Genomic DNA, 26,961 nt, shown 5'->3' with positions numbered 1-26,961 from the left:
ATATATATAATTTATTTTATATATAACAGTTATATGAATTTTGGGAGCTCTATCTCATTAATAAATTATTTGCGAGTTTTATGTTAGCAATAGTTATAAATAGAGACTTAAATAAATTTGCAACAAGTTCATAAGATCTAAATAAAAATATTATGACATTACTATAAATGTATTATGACATTACTTTAATCATTGGACGATGTAAAGACATTAATATAATGAACTATTTATTCGCCATAACCTTTGTAATATCTTTTTATGCATGTGAGAAAAAGAGAAAAAGAACTATAAAAATAAATGTTTCGCGTGAGAATGCATGTACGCAATGCATATGGCAAAAACAATAATATTTTAGCCCTACATGGAAAAAAACGATTTTGCTGAAATATCTAAAAATTTAGCTAGATAATAATTTTGTTAGACCATCAAATTTTTTTAGGTAGGACACTCTAACTGATTGCTAAAACATCAAAATTTTTTGACATTTTAGCCATCATCTAACAAAATTATTTTTAGATGCTGATTTTCTGCTGATTTTCAGATCAGCTTTAGCTGAATTTTCAAACATTTCAGCAAAATCGTTCTCTTTGTGTAAATAACGATCATCTATTAAGCTACGTTTCAATTTACTAACTTTAATCTCTTGTTTCAACAATGAAGCTCCTTCATAATTCGATAACTCGTCTAATTCTGTGATGTTAAAACTTGACTTACATTTGCATGTAAGCTCGCTTGAAAATGAATTTTAAAGTTCTGGAAATATAAACTCTTGGCCATGTATAAGTATACCAAAAAACAATTTCCATATGTGCAAAAGCATAAAATTAACGGTAAAAACGCAAGCGTTTAACAATTTTCAAGTTGCAAGTATTAAAAAGCATCTCATTTAGAAGAGAAATATAGTTCAGGAGAATTAATATTTAAAGATATTTCAAAATTGAAATCTAAGATCTCTAGAAAACTTGGATAATTTATAGTTTAAAAGGTCTTTTCTATGTGAGTCAGGGACCTAAGATTCTAGAATTTACCATTTAAGAAACTGAGAATCTTAGAACTAGAGACGAAAATAACCTAGATTTAAGAAGTCTAGAACCAAATAAATCGAGATTGCAGTTTTCAGGAAAGCAGAGAGAAGATGATGCTCCTTAAGGACACTCTTAGCAGGAGCACCGATGCAATAACTTTCGTTACATTTTTACAGAGATAATTGTACTTCTGAACTATCCGACGATTGTTCACGTCGGACGGGATCGTTTAAGAGTCGACAATACACTGTTGAAAAGGATGGTGGCTTTTCACGGGCAGACGTCGACTAGACCACGATATAAGTACCTCTTAGGCACCGAAACTTTGTACTTAGTATAATAGCATGTCTGAATAATGAGATAGATAAATGATGTAATTTGTCATTCGTGAGAATAATCGGCTAGCTTGATGAACGAAAGAACTTGTTGTTAAGGAAAGAATTCGCAATTTACAATATGAAAAGAAAAGATAGACGATTTGTGTGTAGTGCAGATTAATATCACTACTTATAGCAGAAATTATTTGATAATTTTATTGAGAAAATATCGGTATTTATGAAGCAATATAAATAAACGAAAAGTACAATGTAGGAGGAAATCCTATAGCAATTATCGTTTTGTATCGATATTTGAAGATCAGACACAATACTTTCTTTCTGAAAACTTTAATCTAATCTCTAATTTAATTTTGACGTGTTTAAAGTAACAATATTGTTTTCACAATAAAAGAATATATCATCAAGGATAAAAAAATTATTTACAGCTTCAAATATGAAAGAAAGAAAAAGAACAAAAATCGCAGAATAAGAATATCAAGGATAATCGAAGGCGTCCTTGTTATTGCAGCTAGCTTTTGTAAAATATTACGGGGAGTTAAACAAATTTTGCATAAGTGGTGCTGATCCTGCTATTTTATTCGTTTTATTATGTTTCGCTCGATTGTGTCATCAACAATGCGAAGAAATATATTTATTCTTTAAAATCGATAATGATCTGCTGAGCCATAATGATCTGAATATTGTTATACGTAATCGTAATATACATATGTTAATATAAAGCAGCGAATTCATATTAATATGCAATTAATCGCAATATTTTTTAAATATATTATTCGAAGACTATATGACGTGCATACAACAATAAAAAATCAAATATCATGTAACATTATTGAATAATTTTTGAACAATTTAATATATAATATAATAAAAATAATATCTCAATAATTCCAGTCCCGTTAATAATATTCTGTACTTAACAAATAAAGTTTCCGCTTTAAATCTTTGTGTAAACTCTGTCCTTTAAATTTGGTTATATAACGAGAATTTATTTGTGTAATGAGATGATATTTCGAGATTCACAAGTTTGCTTTTTACGCTGTTAAATATCGGCTGTGAGGTAGACCCGAATTAACTTCTCGCGTCGTCTTTTATAGAATTTCCGATACCTAAATATGGATGCTGGCGTAACGATTCCAGGGAAGCCACCTAAATGCGCTTGGCGCGATTTCAATTTCAAAGCGGGGAAAGCTCTTTAAAGCGGTATGCCGATTCCACGCGATTAAGCTATCAAGAGACAATTCTTGCCTGTATTATTCCAGGGAAATACTTTACCCTATTGGTTTCATCCTATTAAAAGAAAATTTTCCTTTATTAATTCTATTAAAAATTCCACCAAAATTTTTAATTGCGGGAATGTTACATTAAACGTGCATAAGAAATTATTATTATTATTAAATCAATAATTTTATATTTAATTATATTTTTAATGACAATTCAAATATTAATTTCATTTTTTTTCACATTGAAATAATATAATAGATATCTCTAATATAATAGATACCTTCTAATAATAAATTATTGTAATTTGTGAAATTATTGTAATCTACGATACAAGAAATTATTTTCAGTAATATCCCTAAATTATCAACAATAAATTCCTAAGCTGAGGAACAGCTGATAGCTGGCCGTTCCGGTACCAAGAGAATCAACCCAGTTGAAGAACAGATTTACAAGAAGGAAAAAGAAGAAGATAATCCCTAAGTTAAAATAAAACATTAGTATCAGCAAAATACTTTCGACATAAAATTATAATGATGTTATAATAACATTATTATCGATAATATTCTTATCGATAATAATAAACGCGTTTTTATAAAAATTACAATCCTCGAATAATATAACACTCGTCAGAAAACAAGACTTTCATAGCGATAGAAATACTTCTCTCTTGTATTCACCAATACAAAGAAGCTACTCTTATCGCGTATCTCTTTTAAACTGCCATCACGTAGGCCTGAATAATACTTCCTTTTCGCCTAGTGAACTGCAGTGTGCACGCACGAAAAATTCTTTTTATTGTGGCAGGTAGTTGCATGTCTGCAAGCCTATGAGAGCATACACGTTTCTCGCACTGCTGATATCGCGCGGCCATTACTTATTTTTTTTCTTTCCTGCCTTTCTTTACTCGTTCTTATACTTGTTTTAAAAAAAAACACGACACCTTCATAAAGTCGTTGAATAGCGTCGAGTAAAACTGCATTGCGAAGAGCATATCCGATTAAAAACGGTCACAATGGAGCGTCTGACGGACGTAACTTTTTCTTCTCTATGATTCCAGAATGCAATTTCACGTAACTTGAACGTCCCAAGTATATCACGGCATAGCATTAAGATGTTAAATATAAATTACTTTCGGTTATCCAGGACGGAAATAAATCACTGTGTAGAGAAAAATGCTAGAATTTTATAGAACTCAACCGTTATTATGTTTCATTAATTAATTAATTCCTTTAGTTCTTTGTTACAAATTTTGAACTAATTATCTAATATATCTTCATATATATCAGCAAAAAAATAAAATGAACAATTTCACACAAGTATATTAAATTTTTTTCAAGTAAATCATTTATTGAACCAAGAGGCAAGAATAAAAGAGATCTTTACTTATAAGTAATTTAAATCAAAAGTTCGAAATAAAAGATTCTTATGTAGTTATTAATATAAATGATGAAAAAAAAAAGAAAAATTAATTACTAATCCATCAATAAACAATAATAATATATATATATATATCCTTTTCTAATTCCAAGCCGCCACTGTGTTCACATACCATGCGTTTCATGTTGACGATTACGCATGCCTACATGCAAGGTATGGAAACAATTTCATGGATTTTGGTGAAGAATGTGGATAGACATGCGTACGCAAATACTAGGATGCACACGTAATTATTATTGTCACGCATTATGGAATGCATTTCGCATTAATGTTTTTGGCGATCGTATATAAATCATTGTATTCGATCGGCATGCATAATAACAATCACAATCAGAGCATTTAACTTTGAATTTTTTAGTTATCATTCGTTCGCCATAATGCAAAATATACAGAAAAAAATATAGTTATTTAATTTATCTTTATCAAATAAAAAAGTAGCATTTCACTTTTTCGTTTGTTCGCTAATTGTCTCTAGGGTTGTTAGCGAAATAGAAAAAAAATGTTTTCTAACTAAAGCTTGAAAAGAGCATTGAATAAAAGCAAAGAAAAAATATTAAAATTTTTTGTTAATTACGAATAAAAAAACACAATACAAAATAAAATTTATTTTCCATTTATTTGATAAATGGAAAATGACAAAATAAAATAAAATTTGTATCATACTTTTTGAAGCATTTTTAACGCAAAAATTTTAATCTTGTATTTTTGAAAGAAGAATATTTATTTTTTCGTCTATATTTCTGCGTCTATTTTGAATTCTTGTCAGATATAATTTTAAGTTTCTTCATTTTTAATTTATTTCATTAAATCTTTCTTTTGTATGTGTATACATTAATTGCTTATTAAGATTTAACCTTCTTAAAACACTATAATTCTAATTATCAACTTAATTAGAAATTTTTATCTTAAAACTACATAATTTTGAAAACATCTCTCGTAATAAATCCTTCCGCGTTTAAAAAATGCACGACTACTAAAAAATGTAAATATTTTGTATAATATTGCTACTGCGAGTAATTTATGAAATGTCATTAACATATATCTCGATTCTGCAAAGTGAAGATATTATAATTTTTTTTTTAATTTTATCTGTTAATGGCTTTCTAATCATTCACTACAAAACTAAAAAATCATAAAAAAATATTTACAATGTTTCTTTAAATAATTAAAAACATTTTAATATTTTAATATTTTTAAGAAATGAAGTTTAAATTTAGAATTAGTGTTACAGTAATTTAATTTTATCTTTAGATTAATAAATTTCTTAATTCCATAATTTTTCCCAGTTTTCCTGGTTCTCTCTGACTAACAACTCAGGTCTAGCAGTACAACAATACTATCTGCGTTCATGTGTTATTTGAACAACAGAATGTTTTCGTTTAAAAGCACGTTCTGTCCTTTCTCATATATTCATGAACTTGATGTATTTTTGCTTGTACGAAAAGAATAATAATTTGGCACAAAATACACAATGATTAATAATTCGTTATCTACGATTATGAGATTAGTTTTCCTTCATTCTTCCTACTTTCTCTTTTTCTTCTTTGCAAAACAATATTTATAAATGGAACTACTGCGACATTCTAAAACATCTTTAAAAAATACTATACATGCATTTTTATTTTCTCTTTTCTCCGTCTGTAAGCATGCCATGACAATATACATACATTAATAAAAATTTTTGTACACAAAGCGTTTGAATAAAGAAAGAGAATAGAAGAACCAGAAATAGTATATCTTCTAAATTTATTTCTGTCGTTTTTATGGTCGTTTCTATGTGACATAGGGCTATCACTATATCTAATATAATATTCAAAGTACCACGTATGTTTTCTTTTCTTCATGAAAATGTCCCTTCATCATTTTTACGAATCTTTCGTGTTGCTTTGTTTTTATCATTCGTTAACTAACCAAAAGACATTTTTTTACACGTTTGAGCATATTTGTTCTGTATTACTGTTTCGCACATGTTTTTTCTTATCATATCCCGGCGGTGTTTCTTTCCCTCATCAGTAGCGGCTGATTAAGCGAGTCTGCACTTCTTTTTTTCTGATGTAGCTTCAACGCGGCGCATTGATGAAAATCTCACTTCAGTCACCGTAACTTAACGAGCGGTAGACTGGAAAATGCATCACGCTATTTTTGCGCACGTATCTTTCACATATTTCCATATTTTCACTGTCGAGCTTTCTCGTACGCTTCCAGACTTCCTCTTTCTCTCACCGCTAATGACTCGCACGATGGTCGTACGTGTGTACAAGCATGCACGCGTGAGTTCGGAATAAACGAGCGATTCTTGTTGCACTTGAAAACTCGCCGAGTAATGCCGAGAATTTTAATTAGAAGCACTTTCGTCATGTTTATGTATAACAGGTGTCTGTTAAACGCTTCGATATGCATGGATATCTGTATTTTCTCTCCTTTGTCTCGCATTTTTTGTCTGTGAAAAGTTTCATCGACTAACAAAATTCCAAGTGCCGTTTGCGGATGTATGTACATGGAAAGTACAGTAGTACTACAGTTTACTGAAGTAGCTAAAAAGTTAGATAGAGATCTGAAAATAATTTTATTAGACTATTGAAATAATTGTGTGGGATACTCAAGTTGATTGCTAGAATATCAAAACTTTTTCCAGTATTATTCATTTTGCTTGAGTTACCTATACAATTATTTTGATGGTCCAATAAAATTATTTTTAAGTCTGCTTTTAACTGAATTTTTAGATACATTGTATAAGAAACTTTTGTTGTAAATTTTCAAGTGTTGGCAATTTTTATCCAACAAAAATGTACTTTAAATTTAAACTACATAGTTTAAACTAAGCTACATTGTGAAATTGCAAACATTTTGTGGTGAAATATACGCAAATCTTTAATGCGCACGCGTGGCGCGCCAATTTTGTAAATTCACAGCAAATTTCTATTGTAAATTTGCAAATATTGTGAAGCACAGCAAAACGTTATATGATTTGTAAATTTACTGCACGTTTTTATTGTAAGGGTAAATTCACAAACATTTCTAACAATGTATTTCAGTAAAATCATTCTTTTCACATATGATATTATAATATCGTTATACATTATTTTATCATATTATCGAAATAATTGTGAGTAACTCAAGTAAAATGAATAATACCTCAAAAAGTTTTGACATTCCAGCAATCAACTTGAGCGTAAGTTTTGACTTTCCAGCAATCAACTTGAGCGTAAGTATTTCGATATTCCAACAAAATTATTTTTAGATTTATTTTAAAAAATAACAAAACTACCATTGATTCAATATAATTTTATGTGTTAGTTTCTCCAAAGCATGTCCTAGTTTCTGTAAAAATTTAAAGTACGTTGTATTATGGATACTTAAGTTGTATTATGGATACTTTCAAGCAAGCGCTGGTCTATGACTTCAATTTTTTTGTGCATGACATTTTCATTTTTGTATTTTTGCTTCTCCGTTTCGCTTGGAAATTCGATGTTTGATGTGCACACGGGCATATGCGCAAACGGGTAAACCAGCAAGACGGTTTCGCGCGCTAAAAAGGATTTCTCTCAAGACGAATATATATCCGCCTACCACCGCACGGCAAGTTATTTTTCCTAGAGAAGTAAACGGCAGAGAATAAAATTTTTAGCTGCGGGTTTTCTATTTCGCCTTCTATCTACAAGTGTTTTCCAGGATTATCCGGGGCTTGCATGCCGGCACATCTTTATCGTGGACTCTCTTACTTTCTACAAGCCTTCTTTTGAATGTCGGCACATTTATCATGCGTAAAAAATTATCTAGCACCATTTACTCAGTGCGTCTTATTGTTAGTGTATATTTTCAAAGGTAAACCAAATGTCTTAGTAGAGAAATATTTATTGCATGCTTTTTAGTTTTACATATTTATAGCACGATGTAGTTCTCGGAAATTGCATCTAGATATAATTTTGCAAGTAAGTCCACAATCTGAATATAATCAAAATATAAAAAAATATTTATATTAACGCTTATGCTTAAACTAATAGAGATGTTAGAGAATTAAGAAATGCAATAAGTTTTTATCAAATATAATGATTAATAAATTTTTTACATTTCTGATATGTGCATAATTAATCTCATTTATCACAAGTTTTTACCGAAAAGAATGATTAATAGAATTTTTTATATCTTTTGATATGTGAACAATTAACTTCATCACAATTTATCAAAGAATAAATAAAAATATTCGCATACCGTTATCTCTTTTTTTGTTTTACTTTCTTTTTTAACAACGTGAATTTTAATTTGCTTTAATTGTAACGTGGATAAAAATGCATTTATTGCGCTGTAATGTCGGTAAATGAACGTTAAATTAAAATAATTATGTGCACGCAAACGTTTGATATCAAAGGCTGAAAAAAATAGATTGGCGTTTCGATCTTAAGCAGTAATGCATCGGAGCGCGATATAAAATAATATACATTTACACTCTATCTCGGCATAATTGGCAAGGAAGTAATTATAGAAGATTGCTCACGATATTGCTTCTCTTAAATGCGATTAATACTTTATGAACGTAATACGCCTTAATGCGACTTGTACCGCGAAATTCAAGCGTTAACTTTTCGAGCGCCTCATTCAAATTTCACCTGCGATTAACGTTAAGGAGCTTTTACGTTAAGAGCACTGCGCTCGCGCGAGGAAATATCTTTTTACTGACTTTTTTAAATTTTCTTCGATATATAAAAGCGTAAAAAGCATTCGAAAATAAACATAAAAATTTCTGAAAAATTACTATAATTATGCTATATTCGGTAAGGCAGTATTATTGATGTCTATCATGGACGTTGAAAAGGCATTCTCGTGAACTTCCGCGTCAATTGAAAGTGAAAGCTTTATTCACTTCACCCGATATATAAGCGGCATTCTATAATTTCACAAAATTTAAAAGGCTCCCTTTATGAACAGAAGTCGAGCTATTATAATGCCCCATCATTCAATACACAGAAAGGGCCATCTCCTAGCATTTTTCAACAATACAACGCCACTAGGAATTTATTAAGCTCTATATCTCCATGTTTTATCATGCCGTTCACGTGATGAAATATATATCCTATTTCATTTAATTTACGTATACGTGTTCATTATTATTGATATTTCTCATCTTTCCTGCATAACAAAGATATTAATGTCAACAATAGCAATGATAAAACGACCTTGCAATTCTATTTTAATCAGTATAATTATATATTTTATATTCAAACCTGATTTTAACGCAACTTAATGATGTGGAAAATATTTTATGCAACTGTTATTTTCGTACAATTTTGAATGATTAAATGAAAAATATATTGGATGCATTAAGGTAAGTCAATGTAATTTGCTTTCTAGCTTTTGTAAACAATATAGGCGTACATAATAAATAAATAAGCAAATGTTCGTGTTTCTATCACAAAAAGTGAAAAAAAAAATGATCTCGCTGAAGTATTCATGAAAGCTAGATCTAAAAATAATTTTGTTGGACTATCAAAATAATTATGTAGAATTAAACGTTGGTTACAATGCTACAAAAAAATTTTAACGTTCTTGCAACCAGTTTAAGCATCCTACAATTATTTTTATTCCAAATAAAATTATTTTTCAAGTCTAGCTAAATTTTTAGGTATTTTAGCAAAACCATTCTTTCCATGCATGAATTTCAATTATTTTATATATATGTACAAAATAAGAGAATCATCTGCGAAATATTAATTCTTATTTCAAGAAGAAAAAAGGTTCTTATTCTTTGCTCACCTTTATCGAGCGACCTGGCCAAAAGGATTGTCGGCAGAATCAAGAAGACCATGTACCACGAGAGCCGGTCCCGCATCCTCGCGAGGTTCCAAGTCCTCCTAGAAGCGAAACATCTGATTAATATTGCAGTTTTCAACTAACAACTCTATATACCTATCTTTACCATACAAATACGCGTACAATGTATTTGGAATGAGAAACTTTGTTCGTACGAAGAAAACTTCGTTTATCATGCACCTAAAAGTCAGTTACCAACGTGAATAACACAGAGAAACTCAACTGAGAAAATAAGATTTTCATGTCTCTACTGATGTGCATATGGAAACGTGTAGTCCAACTTGAGAATAAATTTTGCCTGGCACTAACATCGTTGAATTTAGCGAGTTTTTGTCATAAAGCCTATTTTGTATTTTTTACAATGAAAAAGCTTTCTGCTAAAGCTATTCTTCCATTTATAATCCATAATAATCAGTAATAACATAATGATATAATTCGATGATATAACATGATCAAGTATCAATTTCTTTTTCTATCTTTCTTTTTATTTCCCTCTTCTCCTCATTCGAAAAAGAAGTGTTTAGTTTTAAGATATTAAAATACTTTATTTTTGAGATCAAAATAAAATATTTTAATATCTTAAAATTAAACACTTCTTTTTCAGTATTTATTGGTTGTCTGGAAAGTTTGCGCCGCAAAAGATTTAAATTTAATAAATGAAATTAAAATTATTTAAATCTTCTGCGTTTTAATTTTCTTTTAAAATCGGTACGAATTTTCTGGACAACCCAGTACTTCAACTTTTAAAATTATGTCTGATAATTTCAATATATTCATTTGATATTATAAAATCGATAAATACAATCGATAAATACAAATCGATATATACAAAATTGAAATTTTAGAAAAAAACAATATTTGATATTGAGCGATTTACGATTTAAAGTTTGCAAGAATATAATACAAATTATTGATTAATCTAACAATAAAAAAAACAGATGCGAATAAAGTGCTAAATTAAAAATACCGATGCTACAATATATTTCGTTCGAAATATGCGGACAGATTTTGTTACGCGTACATGGATATATTTGCCACTAACTCATTGAAAGTTGCGTTGCACAAAAAATACATGGGCTTCACATGGTGTGTTTGCTCTGGCACGTGCAACGCAGCGGCTTGCAATTCGGTGCAACGCATCAGATTTCTTGGACGTACGCGATATCGCACGCTTTTCAAAGTGCAAAACAATTTCGGAGCTACGCGGGATGCCATCGGCGCCCGCTAGCGCAAAACTCGACGTCGCGTTGTGCTGCGCTGCACGAACTATAAATTTACGCCACTGAAACACAGCGAAAATGAGGAACGTACCATTCGCCGTGAGAAAAGTACGGAACAGAAAATTGCTGACGCTGCACCGCTAATTCCGCGTAGTTCGTAACGGTAAAGTATGTCGTTGACACCTCGATTTTCATAGCGAACTACTGACAGCGACGTGTCTATGGAATAATTCAAAATTATTCTGATCGGTAGACATCGCGACAGTTTTCTTCAACATGGACATTGGAACTTCAAATAAGAGTGCTCGTTTCAATGTTCAAATTTTCGAACAGTGCTGATGTTCTTCAATTATTTTTGAAAATTAAAGAGCTGTAATAAATTAATGTTCGAAAATACAAATAGATAAAAAAAAATAGATAAAAAACTTTGTTCTTCATTTTTACAAAATTCGTTTTAATACCATTTTCAAGGATATTTATACGGAATTCTATTATTTTTCTTTGCAAAAATGTGTTTGAGGAGAACAAAAAAGATTTTACAAAAAAGAGCTTGCAAATAAGATTCAAATTTTATATGTTAAAGAAAAATTAATGACTCTACTTTTAAATTTATGAATAGGAAAGAAATAAAGACACTGTCTTACATTAAAGTAAAAAATGCTAAATGTTTTATATCTAATAATATGTGATAATTTACAATTGAAATCATTAGTTAACAACAAATTGATAATGAATGAATATTATGTATATCGTGATTTTTCTTTTCAATTTGCGATATGAATACGTACACCCAAGGACTATACTATTAAATTATACTATACTTTTCGATGCAAACTTTTCATTTTTAAACGTACTTTCAAAGTTCGAAATATAGAAGAAGATAAGTTTAATGGACGACAGAATGTTAACGAGTTCAGATTGCGTAAGATATCGTTCCTTCGAGAAGATTAACACCTTACATTATATTCCATAATAAACGAACGAATTAAGCTCGTTCGTTCGTTAACTCGCATAACACTCTTATCCATTCGAAGAATTGCGTAACTATTACTCGGGCTGCACGTGCTAATTAAATACACGAGAGATTTGCAGAGTCCAGGAAAACGTATTTCTTTCATACGACCATTAATCCAACTGATTCTTCAGTTAATTGAACTGTTGAAGTCTCGTCTGTACCAAGTACTACATGGAAAGAAAAACATACATTACCCCGACGAAACATCATAGTTGATGCGAAATCATGATGAGATAACCTGACGAAATGAACGCAAAAGAATTATGTATATCGATTATGTATATCGACATATTACTTATGCTGTTTCCTAGATATAATCTAATGAGTTATAATTAATGCTCAAACATGACATGAGGAGTTAGTACTGTTGATAGCGTGACGAATGATAACAGAGTACGAATAAAATATTTATATGTATTCCATGGTTTGTACGACGCGATAAAGTACAAATTAAATTTTATACAAAAAAAATTTCATACAAAAATAAAAATATAAATTACACAACCTTTAAACGACATTTGTATATATCTCTTTCGCACTATTTTTAATTTTAACTAAAATATATATGTTCATATTTAATATTTACCCGTGCAATTTCATGCTTTTTGTTTAAAAATATAAATATCAGATGTTGTTTAAATCAGTTTTATAAAAAAATTTAAATAGACTCGCCAAAATTTCAATTTTGAAGTAGATAATCAGCAACTATTTCGATAGCATAATTATTATTCATATTAAATCCAATGAATTAAATAAATTTCAAATTGCTGACTGCGTTAATGAAAAACATTCTTTATTTTTTTCGTCCATCTATCTAGAACAGGAGCGTTATATTGTATAATGATAACAGAACTCAATTCTTACAAATATACATTTATCTAAGCTATTTAACAGTTATTGCATTTTACAGATGCTATATGTTTGACGATTTAACAATTATTTTGTTCATGTTAAGAATTCATAATATTTAAATTATTTTGACATAAATTCTAGAGAGCAAAATAAAGAAATTAATATTAAATTAGATAAGAAATGCAATTTCTTATCTACAAGTTTACGTAGCAAAGTAAAAAAAAAATTCATGACATTAACATAAATATTAATAATCTTAAAACCCATATTTATTAAATATTTATTAATTACGTCAAAAATATGTCGGTTAACTGGACAGATTGTACATTTAATTGAATATTATATTGTACGTTTAATTTTTAATATATTTAATTTAACATTGGACATTATTACATAAATATTAAAACTTAACCATAAATATTAAAAATTCATGAAATGCATGAACATGTACCTTTTTAATCACACAGATTGTACATTTAATAAAGCTATGAAATTTTTTATTAATTAATAGAGTATGCTGGTATAATTATAGGAAAAATTAGAAATGTGTGATCGTTATATAAATTTTTATTAAAGTTTTATTCTATTTTATAACATTCGCGATTTTTCGAAATTTTTAGATTTTAGAATTTGCTGTTGCTGAAAAAACTAATATATATTAAAATCCCGTTTTACTCAATACGTGTTTTTAATAAAAGCCGTAATTGCAATGAAATCATTATTCCAGATATATCTAGATAATCGCATTGCGTGCATTACAAATGCCGGACAAGTTTCATTTAGCGAACGGAAATTTGCTTTCCGTTCTCTGGAATAAAAGTTTAAAATATTCTGCTATTTCTCTTTTTTCCGATAGATTTCGCTCGGCACGATAAACGAATAAATTGTTATTCCACACAATTAAATTCTCCGGAGAACACGAAAGCTGAATGTTGCTGTTCCGGTGAGCTATGCGGCCGAAAGTTTCGACGTTTCGAATTCCAGTTGGCTTTAACATCTCCAGTCCTAGATTTTCGCAACCAAAATCCTATTTAATGTCGGCACGGATCATTGACACGCTTATTTTTGGAATTATCTTTGCGCCCACTTGGGAAATTCGTCTAACGTGAAGGACGATTTTACTTGCGCTTAGAGCTCACTTTCAATTTAAACTCGAGCTTCAGAAAAAGTTTTACGAGAGCTAACCTGGTAGAGTCAGTAGGTATTCACTGGAGGTCGCACACCGTGGAAAAGTTCGTGGGCTTTTATGCGGCGAGAGTGCCTCGCAACTGAACAAGCCAGAAATTATTGTGCACGCTTCTAAACGCTCCCCCGAGTGAAATCTTGTTTAATGGAATAATAGATCACGGTTTGAAGTATTAACGCTACATCAATATTAGCGAACTAGTAACTAACGCCATTTGTTGACGCGTGGATTCGAGCTTCAATGATAATTCGCGCGATTTGCATCTAATTCTTGTGGTGAGTGGACATGACCGCCACGTTTAATCTTACTAATGTTTGTCGAGCAATCGTGAGCCAATTGACAAATGCGTATCGTCACGAGATATCTCTGGTATCTTAATCTAAAGACAATTACTGTAAATCTGAAAGATTATGCTTATATCGGTGTAAGCTGAGATTTACAAATATATCCAGATTGTACAAATGAAAATTTCTACGAAAATATTTGAAAAAATAAAAGTAGTCAAAACAACAACAGTCTTCCTACAATCTTAAACAGATGAGACTAGAATAGATTGTAATGCAGTTTATACTATGTACATTTCTTCCGTTTTCTAAGTATCTGAATAAATGTTAAAATATTTCTGATGATCATTGGTGTGTACTGCGAGGCGCTATGGCATAGATTGCAGATAGTCGGCAGAAATGTACCCACTATAACTTTTAATTAATTAAGAGATAAGTCAAAAGTGAACTCCGAGCAAGCGTGAAACGCGAGGGAGGTATTCGTAACAGTGCAGAATTTATTGTACGAGTTAGAGAATTCTGGTCGTGCTACTTATTTATTGAGCTAGTGCTTTATATACTTTTGTTAGTTGTGGAATCCCCGTTCCATTACAAAAGTTTTTCGGATCGCAACTTCTTCTCCCAGGGCGCGATGGTAGTCATTGATGCGTTTTCGCTTGCAAAAGTAAGTTCTTTGCGAATTATCGTTTTGTAAATATCCGAAGGCGGCGACCTGTTACAAGCATTACGTGTGTCGCAAAGTGTTTTCGAGCCACCGTGCACCGTAAAGCACTCGCTATCAACACACTAATGATATTCCCTTTTTAACCGGCAAATGTTTATTCCGAAAGCCTCCTGGGTTGGCTATTGCGCTAATGGAGGCAGCAAATTCTCATTAGGCAAGATCTCTTTGATCTGTTTCCATCTTACATCAAAGATCGGACAAGTGGCACAGAGTTGATTTCCATGAGTGCTGCAGCGTTAGACAGATTTCTAAAATCACATTCATGGTTTCAGTCGCTGCCACGTATTCGTGTCAATGACCTGCTTAAACGTTGTTTCAAGACTCACAAACGTTGCTCTTTAATTTTATTTCGACGTATAAAAGGAAACTTGGCACGCGCCGTTTGTTTCATTTTCAACAGTTCTACAAATCAGACAGATTCGGCCATCCGCTTTTACCCTCGCAGCAAACTTTTCCGCTTGGGAGTTTGCATCAATTATACGCTTTTGTTCCACTAAAGTACTTTAAAGCCTTTCACTTGCTACACAGTTCGAGTATTTTATTTGAATATTTATTCTTGTCTCTTTTTAGACCCTTTGTCTTTTTCCAGTTATATTTAAACTATACTTATATGATTAAAATAAAGCTTTTTTTTTGTATTAAAAAAACAGTTTCGATAACTTCGAGATTGATAAGTCATCATTGTAATTTTTAATAAATATAATTTTATTGGATATTTTCAGTTCATTTTCAGTTCACATAGACCAATCTATAATAAAAATACTTTTATGCTTTTAATAAAATAAATTCAAAATAAATTAAAATAATTATAATAACAGCCAATAAAAAGTTGCTGATTAAGAATATTTAATTACATTATTAGATTGTTAAGTTAAGAAGAAATTAAAATATAAAAAAGTGCACTAACAATAAGTGATAAATCATATAAATGACAAACATTAATAAATCTATATTTTAAAGAGATGAAAATTTTCATTTTCGTAAGGAAACTTTCGTGTTCAATAACTCGTGTCCCGTATTTGAGGACTTTTTAATCAAGGAACTTTTCAAAGGGCTTTTAATCAGTTCTTGAGGCCGCCTGCTTTGGTGAGTAAGCTTTTCTGGCAAAAAACAAGAAAACGATTTACAACTTCCTTGCCTTTTTGCTTCTAATCCAAAGTGCATTGATCGTTAATACTTATGCTTATATTTTTTCCAATCCGAGATACTTTAATTTCTTTAAATTGTTTTAAACGTTTTGGAGAAATTACTGTAAAGCAATTAATATTATAATTTAAGATTATAATTTAAAAACTTATGTATTATTATATGCAGGAAATAAAATATAGAGATACATGAATACAATATATTTTTTGTCATTACTTATATTTTATAATTTTATAATTACTTGTAAAAGTCATGTATTTCTTCACTTTATATTTTTTAATTGCCGAATTTTTAATTTTAATTGAGAATAATCAGAAATCAAGAATTTCATAACAAAAATACATCAATTAGGCTTAATAAATATTAAACTTCATACAATTTTACAAAAAAAATCTTAATGAATTACGTCCTCAAATAAGAAATTATTGTTCAAATAGTTTTAATTATATCGTATTGAGATTACTCGAGCAAACTACTTAAAGATTTTTTTGTGCAAATGAGTTAAAAGTATTATCAAAATAAAAGTTGTTAGCATTTCATCTTGCGGATAACGAAGGTGTGTTTCTTGTTAAGAGAAAAACGAACTCCAACTGAGATTGTCAAAACGGCGTCATTATTTCGTTCTCCCTTGCGGTGGAAATGAAAAGATTTCCAAGATAATTTCGCGTGTGCCCGAATTTTACGGTACGTATCTATGTACATCATTAATCTGCGTACATAGTTAAACATCTATCGACGCATCAACTTATAAAAATAAATTGTAATGTAAACGCGTGTTTAAAGTATAGACCACAGAGGAGACCCGTAAAAGATCTATCGCTACTTATGTCAGCTTCGAACAAAGTTCAACAAAAAGCTAGAGATAGAGAAGCTAAACAAGTAGCTCGCTACTTGATTCGTCCTTCTACTGGCTTCGCGCATCCGCAGCAGAACGACGAGTTTATGCGAAACCAGCAGGGAAGCAAATCAAACAACAAGTTACATGTTTGCAACAAAACGTAACAAGAAAAGTATGCAAGTAACTTACAACTTGACTTGTTTCTATACTGTCTTGCGTATTTGTACAGTAACGGCCGAGACGTAATGAAATATCAGAATGAGATATTAGAAGTAAGAAAATGAAATGATATTAGAAGTAAGAAATGCAATGTGTTACCATAAGATAAAAAGCATAAGAAACAATTAATTCAGTAATCAAAGATTCTTTTTATGTAAACGATTTTTTACAATTAAAGTCATAATTAATGATATATTGTATATTACAATATTGATTGCTTTCTGATTTATAAGTATTATTTGAAAACATTAATGATATGGATTTAATCAACTTTCTAAAGAAAAATAAATAGAACTAAACAAATATTATAAACACTTTAAGAATAAGCACGTTAAATAGTTCATTATGATGGTATTTTCAAAAAGTAAAGAATTTAATTATTGTAATATAATACTTTTTTTCGATGGAATTGAATTTTTTAAAATTCTTAAAGACCAATTTTAAAAAAGAAAAGAAATATATTAAACAATATCTATATATGAAACAATATTTTATAATTGATATTTTTTCGTCGCTGAAGTGTGAGAACCCTAATTGACTATTCCTGAGAAATTTAACTGCAAAGTGAATACGATCAAAAGTAATTGAAAATTATAATATATTTTTTGCGGACTTATAATCACAAGAAAAAGAGATACGAGTAAATAATGAAATTTCATACAACTTGCGTATATATTTCGCTTAATTTTATCTATATATAAAGTCTTTATAACTTTAATTTAAATTTAGTCTTTAATATATTTAATGTTAAAAATTATGAAGTAGCGAAAGGCGACGCCACTTACATCATATACAAGATAATTGATACTTCATTAAATTTTTACTAACAAAGCAAAAATTGGTTTCTGATTTCTCAAAGAATCTAATGTTGATAAAGTTTGCTACATGTCGAGAAATGCTTTTTATGTAGATCTTTATATATAGAACTTTTTATCTTTACGTAGCTCTGAACATAGAATGCTTTAAAATGATACTTTAATAACAATTTAGAAATTATACAATATAAAATTAAAATGTTATTATTTCGAATACATATATACATATTGATAAAACAAAACGATTCTATATAGGTCTAGTTCAATGACAATTGTTGAGTAATGGACGAATCGCAGTTTTATTATTCCACAGTTTTCTATTTCGTGAAATCTTGAGATTCAGATTTGTTTTTGGTTGTGGCAAATTTATGTACCTTTACGACAGACCACTATATTTCTGTTTTGCAAAACTTTCGCGCCAGCAGAGAACATTCATCAAATTCGTCGGCATGACAATAAGACATTTTTTTTTTTTTTTTTTTTTAGAAAAGAATAGTTTATTTCTAACTTCTACTTCTCTTACTCTCGGTATGTCTATATATACAAACATAGTTATAAATAAACTTGATAGTAAGAGTTTCATATCATGAAGACAAAGTATTCCTTTCTCATCTTTAAAAAGACAAATCACATTCATTTTATTTGAAATTTATGTCCATCGCATTTATATCTATATATTCTTAAGTTGCTAGATTTACTAAAATAGAAAATTGTTAAAGTTATTTTTTTTACACGTATTCAACATAATTTTCAAATCACTAATTTTAATCAAGTTTCATAAAATAAATCACAATCAGAATAAATAATTAGTTATATTATATACTTATATATATTCCTTTAAGAATTGTGTTTTTATAATTTTTATTATATTTTATCTTACATTTTATTACGCCGCGGTCTTAAGAAAGTAAAGGTGAAACATTGTGCGACATTCGAGAGATGAGATAGGAGAACAGAAGTAATCTTATCCCCAACTTTAATTCCACTCAGAATTGTAGCTAATTATACTAATTTTAGAAAGGGCACATTGCATAGAAACGGTTGGGATACGATGTAAGAGCGAGAAAATTGTTGGAACGATAGAAGGAAAAGAGTGAGAGAGAGGAAGCAAAAGCCAGACTTGCTGGAGGCAGATCGAAACATCTCTTTGACTAGCTTGCGGTTCGAAGTTAAGCTCGGAAAAGTCTCTTAATCGTGCTCATCGGGGGATTGAATAACGACGTAGAAAGTTTCTTGAACGTGAGCGAGCCAGAGGCTGCATCTTCAGCTGTGGTGACGACACGTGGAACTAATTATTTCCAGCAAATAGACAGACAAGTCGTTAATCAGAGAACGCAATAAATTATTCCGAAGAGAAAAATAATAAATATGTGAAATTTTATCTTTTGTATCACTGTAAGTAATAAAATAATCTTTGAAACATTAAGGCTATAATAAATTAAATTGGTAATTTAATAAGTGTAGAATGATAATCGGGAAACTGGAAAGATATAGCTGTTATTTTGTAATAAAAAGACAGAATAAATTAAATATTATTCTTCAGAAGAAATTATTGTTTTCAGCAAGTAATGTTAATAAAAATACATGAGATGCATATGAATTTTCTACATTTTCTATAATTTTAAATACACTTTTGCGCGAAGTGCTTAAATTTACATCTTACAAAGTTATTGTTAATACAAATTTGACAGCAATATCAATTTTAGAAAAAAAATAGAAATTATATAGGTTATATAGGATTCTGTTCATAAAAAGAATTATTGACAATTTACATGCATTATAAAATAAATTCATAATATATTTCTGATCTATGAATATTTTGTTACTTTCTTGGATTTTCCAGAATTTTTTTATATTTTTAGATCAACATCTATTAGTCATTTAGCTAATCTGTTTATATTTGTTTACAAATCAATAACGCGATTGTAATTAATTGCTTTGCATACCTTTATGCATACATCATTTCATAGCTAATATAATATTATATTATTATATATATAATAATGTGATTTTAACATCATTAACTAATCAGACAAGCTTACATCAAATAATTCATTTTAAATAAACCAAATATTTGAGAGAGAAATTTTTCTTTAACAAGTCATATCTTTCTCGTAATCAAAAAAAGAATATTTTGTCCACGAGATATACAAAAGCGCGCGAAACAATTAAAATCGTATTATTGTCGTGCGAACAAGCATAAAGACACTGGCAGAGTGTGACTAATAGATGTCAATCTAAAAATACGAAAGAACCTTGGGAAATCTGAGAAGGTAACGAAATATTTTTCCCGTCCTTTCTATCCCCAGGGATCGTTATTCCTCAATTTCCGCGGAATATCCTCTTCCTTTGCCTTCACTTTCTGTTCTTTTTCTATCTTTTGTATTCGATTCGAGGCGACCTCAATCTTGCGGGCGAATCAGTTTTATAGTCATCGCAGATCTGAGCTCTAAGAAATTATTCCCTATTACGAATAATGAATAGCGCGGGAAAAACATAAGAGAGGGAAAATAGACGGAGGAGATAGACAGAAAGAGGAACTGAAAGAAAGTTGAAACTAAAGAGAGCTCTGATTCAGATCGCAGTCGAACGGATAATCGCGAAATTAAAGATCAATAGCGCGTGGCGCTTTAACATCTCGCCGAGGCGATTACAAGTGATCGACGATTTCCTCGAGATAACGTCAAATTTCCTTTTTAGGATTCAACACCGCAGTACAACGCAATTAAAAGGAGTGTTTGAAGGAGAAATTAATGTCGTCGTTGAGAAAAGGTGACATAATAAAATTAAACCAAAAAATGCACGGAGATTATGATATATACTTAACATATTTTCGTCCGCGCCAACTATCTGAAAATTCAACTTTTGTTAAATTTACGCCACAGAATTTAATTTCTTTCTGAAAAATATGAATGGTATGCCGATATGGAGCATATTAAAAGTTAAGTAAAACCCTTCGTATTCATTTCCATGAATTTTTTTTAACTCCCATTCATCCTTGTCATAATTCCTAATTATTGCAATAGAGAAGTTTCGAACACGTAATGTCAGAGAAATATCGTTTCATGGCCTTGGAAGAGTCGAAAATTTATCAGGCTATTCATATTTAAGTTACTAATTTTATGAAATATTATCGTGATTTAATCACACGTTAATGTATATATCAGTAATAATAATAATGATAATTTCAATGTTTTCATTGTGCGATATTGATAATAACACACAAAAATATATTAATAATATCATTAGAAGATAATGGACTCGGTGAGCTGCAAATTGGGAATTGAAGTGACAAAATGGCAGAGTAAGAACGAAGAAAATCCTCTTGAAGAGAGGAGAAAATCTTCCCACGTTCCTTATTCTATATCTTCCTTCCTTCCTTCCTGGCGTTGATTGCGTTCTTCCGCCGTTCTGATGAACGCTAACGCGACGCCCACCATTTATTTAATTAATTCCATGCGATATCCTCCTCTTCGCCCTTCGATAGAATGAAAAAAGTGACACCTACATCATCGCAAATACGAGGACGGAATTCGTAAGGGAAGTGAGCTTTGGTGCCCTGATTACCTTTAGTCGTTAACCCTCAAATAGAAAGGAATAATTCATTGAGAATGCACAAGTATCATTTGAACAATCGACTTCTGCGCTTGGAAATGCTTTAATTAAATTCGTTATTTAATCAAAACATTTCATAAATCAGCTGAATTTAATTAACAGGCGCGAATATACATATACAATACATGCATATATTTGAAATAATAAAATTTTAATTTTATATCGTATAATTTTTATAACGTTACTATTTAATAATAATTTAAATGATATGTATATCATTTTAAAGCATTTTATGTTCAGTTATAATTTAATAAAATTTAATAATGTATTATCTGTATAAATGATGCAAGTGTTGCCTTTTCTTTCACTACTTCATAATTTTTAATTACTTCATAATTTTTAACATTAAATATATTAAAGACTACGTTTTGTCAAATTAGAGACTTTATAATGGATAAAATTAAGCATGGAATATATGTAAATTTTATGATAAAATTTATCTATTAGTATCTCTTTTTTTTATTGAGATTAAGTCCGTAAAAAGTATTATAATTTTTAATTGTAATTAAAAAGTGCTGTTTACATATATCTTAACGCAAAGAAAAGATTTTAAATTGCAAATACAATTTGATAAAATTTACAATATATATAACAAAACAGGAATTTTAATAAAATTTTGTTATTTGTTACGTTATTTTTTATTAAGCTTATTGTGTCAATAATTAACCAATTAATAAGTTAAATAATATAAAACTAAATAAGTAAAAAAATATATTAACAGAAAACAATTAATATAGCATACACGATATGCTGACGTTTAAAGAGAAATAGAAGTTTGTTCTATTTTTGCTCAAAAGAAATTATCGGTTTGTCGAGAAAAGTATGGACTATTTACATTTACATTTTTTTCTTAGAACAGTGCATCACTTAATGTAATCCTTAAAAATTAATCTTCAAGTAATGACACCGTATTCTACATCATACTTCTTCGAGATAGTCAAAATAGCAGATTTTGCGACAATTTTTAAAGATAAAGATATATTATATAACAGACGAAGCTTTAGTACGTTGTCGGAAATGTATACTTGTGCTTACATCTGCGCGATAAGGGCGACATTGTCCCGGTAGAATTAACGCAACGATCAAAGGGTTAAACTAATCTTGAATCCGTTGTGTGACAGCATTATGGCATTTTGCCGTCGGTTCTCGATGGCTCAAGCTGACAGTGCAAGCCCGATAAATGCTACGCGTGCTCGTCAAGTAGCAAGTGATTTCCCGACAAAGGGATGGTTTTTCACAGAAGCACAACCGCTCGTTACACGCCATGTGTTCAATATAATTCGCATCCGGAAACGTAGCGCACAGCTGTAACGTCGACTATATCACGCGGAAGGACTGTGACGTTTTAACCGAATAGTCCGGATAATGCGTGTTTCAGCAATGCGAGTTACTGTGTAACTCGTATGCAGATAAATAATACAGATGTAGCTGATCAAATTTGGCAATTGCATTAAAACGATTTCATTCCTGCACGCGCTCGATGCACGTTGATACATTCGTAAAACAATATAGCAAAATCCAGGGCATGCGAGATCAATGAAGAGGCAACCAATTATCATGACGTGGATTTGCGCGAGTTTCGTGACGTGTAAGTTTCAGCTTCAACGTTTGTTTGTCTGAAAATTTAGTATCGTTAACCAACGAATACATAATTGTAAAGTGAAATTTAAAGCAAAATTTATTAACCAATCTAAAATTCTTCTGGAATATACTATATATTTAATATTTATATAATATTTATATTATATTAAATTGTATTACGAATCAATAACTCGGAATTTATATCAATATCAACTTTTATATATCAACACGTATACATATAATTTGTACTATAACTTTAAGAATTTAATTAATTAATTGCATCATTTCCTCTATTATATATTTTGAAAATTACTATCACCAATATTTGCGCGTGCATGTGCGAACGTATGAATGGTATTACAGGTGTTTAACGTCGGCCCTGATTTACAATGTTTATCTTAGAAAATTGGGGCCGACAGTTTGGAATTTCTTGTGACACGCTCCACGTAATTTCGCAACACGAAAGCAACATGAATAGCTGATAAGATACTTGCATTCATTTTCTATCAAATTTCCATAAATGACCCAAATACCGTATCTTTTGGTATGTTACACGTATATACATAGGCATAATCGCCATACCAGCGCTCCAAAGAGACGAGTGCCATGCATATGGTATGCCCGCTATGTAATAATGCAGTCGATAATACGCATAAAAACGTGATTTCAAGCTCGAATTTGATATTTCATCGTAATATCAATGAAAATTTCTGTTAATATCGCTAATCTTTGTAAAGCTTAGCTTAATGCATTTGTGATAAAAGGGAATATTTTTCATTTAATCCTTCAGAACTGTACTTTTATTTAGTTTTATAAAAAAATTCTGGATTTGAGGATGTTATTGAGGATGATATAGATATAATTTATACATTAAAAAAGGAGAGAACTTTATTTGTAATTTTAGGCAATTTTAATTTAGATTTATTTCCAATTTGTGTGTAAATTTAAATTTTTATATATAGTATACAATTAGTATAGAAATCCTATCAATCATCTCGATTATATAATATATAGATATGATAATATAATATATAGATGGTATTAATATTACTATTATATGTAATATTAATATTATTATTAGTATTAATATTACTATGTAATATTAATATACGATATGTAAAAAAAATAAAATTTTGATATAAAAAAAATTCTTCCTTGAAGAAAAACAAAACGAGTAAATAAAAGCACAAACCGTTTTATTATTGTAATTTTATTTATTCGTTACATTTTATTCACTTGTATATTTATATTATTGCACTTGCTGATGCGTGAAAATATAGATAATTCTGCATAAATCAATAATGTATTTTCGACACGAATACAAGTCACATGCAACGCCCTTAACGAACTTTACTACAGTGCATTCTGTTTCTATGTAGAAATTCCAAACGTAACTTCCGCCGAAGTCGAACACTGGTGAATGGAATGATGATTCGTGGAATGAGTACTCCGCGCGTGATACGCACTGTTGCATTCCACTTACATCAAGAGCATCTGCAGGTTCAAGGCATTACGCTGAGAATTACAATGCTAGTGGGTTTATAAAGCTCCCTGACTTCTCGACATGCAAATTGTCTGCGTTCTATATTATAGGGCAAGATCCCATCTATTGCAATCATTTAAATGATAGACCAGATTGTATAATAGAGGAATTAAGCGAATATGAAATCAGCAGGAACAGGATGTAAAAAATTTATGGAGAACATAAAAACGCACGAACGCTCCAAATAATTTAAAAATAAACTTCTCATTATATGTATATGTATGTATGTATGTACACACACACACACACACACACACACACACACACACACACACGCACGCACACACACACACACACACACACACACACACACACACACAAATCTGTTATACTAAAATATACTATATTTAAAAAAGTATATTGCATAATATAAAAAGATATTATATAATCGAATATAATTATAAGTTATACAAAAAAATGCAGTTTTTTTTAAATCAATAAAACAAAGTAAAATCTCTCGAGCATAATGGGAATCATAAAAAATAAAATTAAATCAAAAGTTAAAAAAAATTTTTAATTTTCATGCATGTAAAAATAATAACTTTTTCCATTCAATTTGAATTGTTATATTATTCCTACAGAAACACACAGGCGCATCCATATGCAAAGTGGCATAATAGATTTATTCCATTACGCCAATTCTGGTTTACAAGTCTGTATCACCTGAGCGCTTTGCACATCCGCCTATTTATCAGTGCTGCATATGCACAGATGCTGAGAACACGCGGCGAACGTTAAGCGGAACAATCGGATTGACGAAAATGGAAAGACCGCGTCTGTCAAAGCGATTCGGCAAATCCTTCGACAATAATAAAACGCGGTGGATATGTTGTGTGTGTCGCGGTCGGAAAAATCTGTCACTTTTACTACTATCAGCTACCATTCCCGTGTAACGTTTGGCGAGTTTAGATTAGATTATATGTTCTATCGATAAATGTTAAAAAAATCGATCATAATCGAGATATGAATAGTAACTTCAAAAGCCACATATTTCTCTATCCGAGGGTGCATCGAGATACCTCCGTTAATTATGCACCATGAAGTGCTCTCGGAAACGCCGCGCGGTTTCCTGGCTTTCGAGTGAAAATCGCGGTCCTGGAGTGCTAATTAATAGAACAAAATTAGGTCGAACGTATCATAACGTAAAGGAGAATTCCTGCATGATGTCATGTTGTATTATAAGTGTTCTTAATGTGTATTCGAAGGTAGGCACTTACTGATGCAATACACTGTGTATTTTGATTTGCAAAGAGACAAATTGAATTAAACGATAAAATAAATAAAATATTATTCTTTGGCAGTGAAGCCTGTCTTGCGCTTCGCGTTAAAATTACATTTTATTTGTATAAGATAAATTAAAATATATCTATAGTCTATTTTAATTAGAAACATATTGAAGATACATTCAATATATTACTGAATTGTACAACCATATCATAAACTGACAATAAAACTGACGTTTTACATATATCTATCTTTTTTCCTTTTTAATAACATTAATTGCCCCGATTCCAAGATAATAATAAATTACATTAAAATCTAAAAATACACATTTTAATTTTGAAACTCAAGTACCACAAAATTCTCATTAAATAATTCTATATATTGAACAATTCGCTCTATTAACAGGGCATTATTTCATTAAGATAACAGTAAATAACCAAATTCGATTTACGAAGTGTTCTTCGGTAGGAGTAATGGAGAAACGGATATCCGGTTGTAAGGCTGAAATCATATACCGTAGATGTGTCACGGAAATGGATCGATGTCCGCGCGGATGGATAGTAGAATCTCCTGTATGCAGCCTCCTCTTATTGGGCGAGATATCTGTGTCATCGCGATATCGACCGTTGACGCGTGAATTTTAAAGCGCAATGTGCGACTGCATCGGATAGAATTGACGATTTGCTACTGTAGAGAGGAAGGGGGGTAGAGGGGGGGAGGCTACAAAAATCGTGTGGAAATATACGTAACGTATGACAGAAAAGAGGATGCGTTTTATCTGTACAAACTATTTCATCCTTGAAAACAATCTCACAAAATTTTAGAGTAGCGTATTTTTATTGCGATATTATTTATATTTAAAAATAAAAT

The 26,961-nt window shown here is 30.3% G+C and overlaps 1 protein-coding gene across 1 annotated transcript in view; it reads right to left on the bottom strand.

Annotated features, from left to right (window-relative positions):
* Positions 1 to 26,961, bottom strand: part of LOC108695114 (hemicentin-2) — a 168,709-nt gene that overhangs the window by 128,535 nt on the left and 13,213 nt on the right. Inside the window, exon 2 of the mRNA XM_018204873.1 lies at positions 9,773 to 9,870. Within this exon, the coding sequence (XP_018060362.1) occupies positions 9,773 to 9,870 (98 nt within the window). The remainder of the gene's footprint in view (positions 1 to 9,772; positions 9,871 to 26,961) is intronic.

This window comes from Atta colombica, unplaced genomic scaffold (genome assembly GCF_001594045.1).
Source record: "Atta colombica isolate Treedump-2 unplaced genomic scaffold, Acol1.0 scaffold126, whole genome shotgun sequence".
Lineage (NCBI taxonomy): Eukaryota > Metazoa > Arthropoda > Insecta > Hymenoptera > Formicidae > Atta > Atta colombica.
Note: the sequence above shows the minus strand (reverse complement) of the source record. Positions and strands in the feature narration are given on the sequence as shown.